This window comes from Gavialis gangeticus, unplaced genomic scaffold (assembly GCF_001723915.1).
Source record: "Gavialis gangeticus isolate Ggan-Ray unplaced genomic scaffold, GavGan_comp1, whole genome shotgun sequence".
Lineage (NCBI taxonomy): Eukaryota > Metazoa > Chordata > Crocodylia > Gavialidae > Gavialis > Gavialis gangeticus.
Genome location: NW_017729005.1, coordinates 9,533,059 through 9,540,432, shown reverse-complemented (window position 1 = coordinate 9,540,432; position 7,374 = coordinate 9,533,059). Strand labels below are relative to the sequence as shown.

General features: G+C 43.6%; 1 protein-coding gene across 1 annotated transcript in view; it reads right to left on the bottom strand.

Moving 5' to 3' along the window:
• The window catches only part of CHN2 (chimerin 2), a 292,674-nt gene that overhangs the window by 159,711 nt on the left and 125,589 nt on the right, over positions 1 to 7,374 (bottom strand). The window contains exon 3 of the mRNA XM_019508643.1: positions 2,207 to 2,262. Within this exon, the coding sequence (XP_019364188.1) occupies positions 2,207 to 2,262 (56 nt within the window). The remainder of the gene's footprint in view (positions 1 to 2,206; positions 2,263 to 7,374) is intronic.

Here is a 7,374-nt window from a genome sequence, read left to right as displayed (position 1 = left end):
TCCTGAGCTGACAGTGCATGAAAACTTATTCTGAAGCTAAGATTTTGCTCATTCTACTGTAACACGGGCAGTACTCCAAGAGGTACCCCCTCTCCAACTGAAGGGATCAAAACAGGTGCACAAGCGCTGTGGGAGATGTAGGGACTCTCCTCTCCTATAGAGCAGAACCAGACCACCAATGGGGACTTAACCATATACCTTGTAATACTGGGAACATACCAGGCATAAATCAGAGGGTATAGTGGACACTACAACGCCCCAAGGGGGCAGGATTCAACAAAGGTTAGACACTTACAATCACAGGGTTAACAAAATATAAAACTCAAACAGCAGAACAAACAATATGGGTTGGTGAAATATACAAAGGGCACAAAATGCAAAATGTCAAATGACAAGGAAACATAGGGCCTTGGTACCTGGAGTGGGGGAAAAAACAATGGCCCCATTCCATTGCAAGAAGATCTGCTTCTTGTTATCTCACTCACCCCACGTCATCTCAGTTGGGATTTGAACCCAGATCTCCCACATAGTAAGCAGGAACACTACCACACAGCCACCACTGCTAGCACAACTCTAGCCTGACCTTCCTGGAACCTGGCCTCACATTGAGCTGCCTGGCCCTCTGACTGGGGGAGCTGGAAGCAGAGCTGGGAGCCCCTCAGGTCACTGCTCAGATCCTTCCTGGAGCTGGGGAGCCTCTCCTGCTGGCTGCATGCTGCGCTGCTGAGGGTCCCACTGCTGTCTGCAGGTCCTGCTCTTTCAGGCTCTTCTGGGGCACTGCTCCTGCCCCGCTGGCTCAGCTATATGAAGCTCCTTCCTTGTTGTCCCTCACTGGTCTCTCCCCTAAGTCAGCCCACACTGCCCCTTTTATCCCCCTCCAGGTGACCCAAGGGGCCAATCAGGACATGGGGGGGGGGTGAGTCTCTGGGGCCTGAGTGGTGTGGAAAGGGAATCCCATAAAGGGAATCCCAAGTCCTCCAATCACCTTTTGCCTTTTCAAAACCCCTGGGCCAGGTCACTGCCAGCCAGCCCATCACACTACTATCAAACAATTGCAAGCTGGTATCTATGACTGAAAGTGGAAAGACAGTATTATATATACACAACACTGGATAGCAAATCATAAGATCTGGGTTCAATTCCAAACTCTGATGCAGATATTTTATGTGACCTTGGGCAAGTCACTTAATCTCCCTAAGCCTCAATATTTCTTGCATGACAGGAGTATTGTTAAGAGAAATCCTTTACTAGCTGAGAGCATGCAGATAACTTCAGAGAGACAGTCTATTTATGTAGACAGGTCAAAGCAGAGGATTATGATATTTGAGAACTGAAAAAAATGTTATGTATTGTTTCTTGTATATTCAGAGTTTTTAATATCATAGCTTGCATATTTTAGGTACCATTTGTTTATTATATGTAGTAGCTTAGTATTACCAACACTATATTATTATTGTTATTAATTTGTACTCTAAGACTTTGTAGTTACTTTGTCCTTGAGATGACAGAGACCGAAACCAAACCAATATTATTGGCTGAATGGCGAAGACAATATATACCTACTATACCCTATTTTTACAATTATAAAGCTGTAGTACTGAACAAGAATTATTACCATATTCAACAGAAAGCTGAATAAAAACAGTTGTATGGAGCAAACAAAAGAAGACAAGGCAGACTTTACTATTCAGCAATCTTTTTAACTCCAAAGGCCTCTTACATTGTACAAACTTTTAAGCTTCCATTATATGAGTGAACAGTATTCTAATGTTATTTCATATTTTTTAAGTTTTGAACACTATTCGTCATATCTGACACGAGTCTTTCATAAAAAGTGCTATGAACTAAAACTATACGAATCATGTTATTCCTATTACTTCAATAAACAAAAAAAGGACAACACAACATTTTAGGCAGTGTACTAGCACATCATGCAATGCTCAATTAGTATCATAATGAAAAAGGGGTCTCTAATGGGCAGAGTCTGCACCCTTCAATTTCCATGCTTATTTAACAAACATTGATCTACTTTTTAATGACTCACCTTATAATTTGCAAAAATTATCTATTCTATAGAACAGTATGTTTCATAGTATTAGAAATATTAAACAGATTGTTACTCTCAGACTATATGAAATATCTCCAATGTTAGCGTGCTGCTGACAATTCATCAGATTTAACAAGGTACAGTGAAAGAAGAACTGACCTCCTGAGGACAAATGATTCTCTTGGGACGTGGTGCCTCTTGTTGTAACTGGTACACTGTCAAACACAAAAAATGCAAAGATAATTAGAGGATTGCAATATACACAACAAACTTTTCTTAAGATATTTAGCCAGATGCTGTAAAGAAAATGCAAATGGAGAAAGGAGGGCGGTGTAAAGAGACATTTTTAGAATGTATGTAAGTCAAATCATTTATATGGAAATTAGGCACCAAATCATAAACTGACAAAATTGATTTTTTTAGTCTTTGAAGTGCAATTTAGTTTTGTAATTGTTACTGGCACTGTTACTATACTTTGGTGGGAAATTAGGTATAAAAAATTCTCTGGGTGCCTCAAGATAAAATTGAATATTTATATATAATACGACTGAAGAACTCAATAATCACATTTTTAAATACAGTGCCAGTGCTTTTCACTGGCCACAAAAGAGCTATAAGAAAATAAAGAGAGTTCACTAGAAACTCACCAATGAACATTAAATACAGAAATTATCGCCATTTATGAAACCCCAAGTCCAACCTGCGCTAACATTCTTTTAAAAGTAATATATTACTGGATGTGGTACTCAAATACATCACAGATCAGCTTTGCTTACCCCTAAGGATTCCAGAAATCAAGAGCATCCTAGAGTTCTACAGTGTGGGAGGAGATTGAACTCCTTTCCTTGCAGCTGGCTCTTACCTTTCTAGTATTTAATGAGACCCTTTCCTTCTTACTATTTCAAAAGCTGTGGCTGGGGGTTAATATACAGTTACAGTAATCAATTACAATGAACCAGAATGCTGCTCCATAACCCCAGTAAAATCTGTAAGGCTTGCTTTGCCTTCCTGGAGACAGGACCTCTGTGTATTGCACATGGAAAGAAATGCATCATGTTCACAGTACTGTACTTCCCCACCCCGCACCCCTCTGTTATCCCCACCCAAGACTTCACTGAAGGCCCTCTGTGAAAGCAAGTGTCAACGCTGTGGGGAAAAAAAAAAAAGAGTGAGGGGAAAACCCCCTTGACCTTTGTAAACAATGAGATGTCTGCTGTCAACTTAATCCAGCTGGTGGTTGTATTATCCCTTCTGCACAGTGCCATAGTGCCATTTTAAAGACAGGCTAGTAAAGCTTGGAATGTGTAGTAGCCCCAGGCATTTTCACAAGTATCATGGTAACTGGTGATTTCCCCAGCTCCTTGAGTCATGTAATTATGTAAGAATCCCAGATTTCATTTACTAAGAGAAAAGAAAGGAATTTTGTTGGCCTCATAATTGTCAAGTGATGAATGAAAACTATAGCTCACACTGCTTTCAAAACAGAGAAGGAAAAACCATATTTCTTAAAAAATAATGTCTCTTTTCAGGGGAGCTACTCACAATGGTCAAACATATGGGATAACAATGCTGGTTATATCCTTTTCTGGTTACAAAGAACACCTTAAAATGAACTCTAGATGCTCTGAAAGCAGAAGGCAAACAAAAAGGGTTCCAAATTTGCTGTTTTTAAGTCTCATTATTTTTACTGCCTGGCTCACAATTTCTAAATGCTTGAAACTGGCAATACTGCTTATATACTTATATAATACTACCTAGCAATTTTTAACTCTGTCACACGCTTTCAGCAAAAAAGAGAAGAAGCTAGGGGAATTAAAAAGTGGGAAATTCCCCACTATTTCATAATTTGAAAAAAGTATTTTTAATTTTATTTTTTCTAAAACCAAAAAAATCCTGAAAGCAAAAATGTTGTTGAAAGCAAATTGTCATTTCTCTCATAATGAAAGTTTAAATTGCCTCTAAGTCAGGGGTCAGGAACCCCAGGCACATGTGCTAGCACATGGCATGCAAGGCCACTTTACTCGGCAGGCCACATCCAGCTGGGCTCTGGGCAGCTGCCACTGCTCACAGAGCCCAGGCTGCTCACAGCAGGAGGCAGGGAGGCTGCAAGCCATGCTGGAAGCAACCCGGGCTCCATGGCTGACAGCAGCTGCCCACAGCCCAATTGGATGTGACAGGCAGGCTGGCTCGTTGCCGTGTGTGCCTCACAGACCACTGCAGGGAAGGGGTCAGGGCTGTGCTCTACTGCCCAGGCCTGCGTGCCTGCAAAGCCTGGCATCCCTGCAAGAAGCAGGAAGGGGCGAGTGGGGGAGCAAGGGGGCACGTCCCCATCCTACTGGGCCAGCAGCAAAGGGCAGGGCAAGCTGCATGAGTGCAGTGGCCCCCACAACTCCCTTCTGCATCTCCTGGGGATTGGCTCTGGGACCAGGGGAAGGTGCTCGCACGTAGCTGCTGTGCTGGGCAGTCCCAAGGGGGTTCTTCTCATGCCCAACCACCAGCTGGCCAGGCTGATCTGTGCTGCCAGTCCCAGCCCCCAAGGCGCTAAGCCAGGAGCTGGGTCACTGCTTTAGGGTAGCACAGACCTCAGTGGTGACTAACTGTGGCCCACGAGGGTCCCAGCGGCGTTTGCCCTGCCCCTGCTTGTGCAGCTGGAGCTTAGTCTGCAGTGGAGAAGGGGCCAGCCCTCCTCCCTATGTTCTATGCCCCGACTCCTTCCCTGTCATGTTCTTGGGGGTGTGCCTGCAGCCACCACCAACAATAAGCAGGGTCAGGGCTCCAGACCCCAGTGCAGCTGCCTACTGCCAGCAGTCTGGGCTCCTCGGTGGGTGGCAGGGGCCTGCCCAGAGCCTGGGCTGCTCTCAGCAGGCAGCCATGAGCCTGCAAGAACCTGCGCTGGGGTCAGAGGCCCAACCTCAGTTGTTGCTGGCAGCACATGCAAATGCACCTCAGGGCAGATGCAGGGAAGGTGCCAGGGCTGGACTGCCACAACATGAATTGGGCCTCTCAACTCCACTGCCAGCCACCCTTGGTATGCCAATATCTTCCAAGTCCAGTTTGCTGAGGTTTTTGGCACTCAGCATAAAAACTCTGCTGACTCCTGATCTAAGTACTACAGACCAGCAGTGGTCAACCTTACAGCCCCACGAGCCAGACGAGAAATGCAGGGCTGGTGCACAAGCCAATCCCATGGGCAGGGGGAATCCAGGCTGGATTCAGCATGGGGTTCACATGCCAAGTCAGCCCACTGGTGTGATCTGGAACACCAGCCTGGTCCCATGCACTGGATCTGGCTATAGACCAACTCTGGAGGCTACAGCAATTAATGCTGTAACTCCCCCACTGCCAAATTTCTGGATCCATGGGGAGACACCAAGCTGGATAATACAGCCATGTCAGCTGGATTCATCTGATGGGCTGAAGGCTGAGCACCGCTATGATAGATGACAGGATCACTGAGACTGACATCATTGGTGGAATGGAGAAATAAGGGTTGAGGAAGGAAGCAACAAGGTACAAGACAAGGAAGGATAAGTACAGTAAGAAGGAGTAGAGCAATATAGGGCCTAGAAATTAAATGCAAGACTTATGAGGCTGACTTGGTGAAGGAAGAAGAATCAATGAAAAGATTCACTAGGAATGACCAGCAAGAAGGATTATGAATTGAGGAAGTAAGCAGTGTGGTTGTAAGAGAAAAGTGATCATAGGTATTATGTGTAGTAAACTGGGGGGATAAAGAGAAGAGGTCTGATTTTAGACATGTGGAGGAGAAAACAGTAAGACCACTACAATGAAAACTAATAATAATAATTCAAACACTGTTTGGATCTGTTGGACAAGGAAGCAGCAGAAGCAAAAAATGACCCCAAGTTACTGACCTAAATGACTTAATGGATGATGACACACTCAAGATCCATAGAAAATGTTGTGAATAGGAAGAGTTTCTGAGGAAAGATAAGGAGTTCATTTTTGGCAATGTTAACTGTAAATTGACAGCAGGACAACCCTGTAGAGCTGTTGGAAAGATAAGCGAAAATATCAGATTGAGTGAGAGGGGATAGGTCAGGAACTGAAGGGAAGGCTCAAGAGTTGTTACTAAAAAAAGGTAGATGAAATCAAGCAATTGGATGAGTTCACCAGAGATAAGCAAGAAAGAAAAGCTGGAGGGCAAGAACAGTCTGCTGGGAATTCCTACGGAAAGTGCATGACAGGAAAAGGGTGGGGGAAAATCAACAAGAGACAGCCAGATAAAGGGAGAACAAGGAATGGAGAGTGTCTTAGAAATGGAGAGAATAAGATGTTAAAGGAGGAGACTGGATATGAGTGACAGTATCAAAAACTGCATTCTTCTCTATAGATCGTGTTCTTTCCTCAAATGTTTATTATATCTGAGCCTTCACACAAGTCAAATACTATGGCCCAGACATTAGAAAATGGGTCCTGAAAACAAAGCACCTACGAGCCTACTTAAACACCTAATTAAGTGACCTAATTTTCAGAGTGCACTCTGCAGCTCTCATTGATTTCAATATGCACATTTGCAAAAGTATCAAGCACTCAGCACTTTTAATGACACTGACTTCAGCAATAGCTGCTAGGCACTCAGAACTTTAATAAAATCAGGTCTCTTAAATAATTATCTATATCATTATTTAGGCACCTAACTTTCTGAAGAACTGGGGACACATTCTGCTTTATAGGAATACAGTGGCTTGAAGTCATAACAAAATAGATTTCTTTTGACAGTATGAAAGATGTGATTGACATCTGACCCAATCCACCTCTGCGCTTAAAGCTGACAGACAGGTTAAAGATAAATTCTCTTTGATTACAAAAAAACCACACTTTGAACAAAGGGATTCATTATTACTTTAGCCTTGGGAAAAATTAACCTCATAAAAAGGGATCACGTGCAAAAATGAAATTTATTACTGCCTCTTAGAGAATGGCATCACGCTATCACTGGCTTTTGGTTCCTATATCAGAACGCAGACAACATGTATACTCACATCCTACCACAGTGACTTAAGAAAAGCCTCGTGCTCTTCTACCTAGAAAAGGTAGAATATAATTTACTTCCTGCTGTCTTTTAGATTCTATAATGAGTCACAAGCCTAAGGCACCCTGTCAAAGCTGGATCCAGAGGTACAGTCAGTATACCATGCCATGGAAGCAGCAGCTATGGACCTTTTTTAAGTCCCCGAAGCAAGTAAGAATCACTCCTACCCTTTCCCTCTATGCTCAATGGCACAACCCCTCCACCCCCTCCTTCCCAGCTGCTGTCTGTAGCTGTCCCAGAGGTGGGGAAGGGGAGCTCTAGAGCCGCTCCA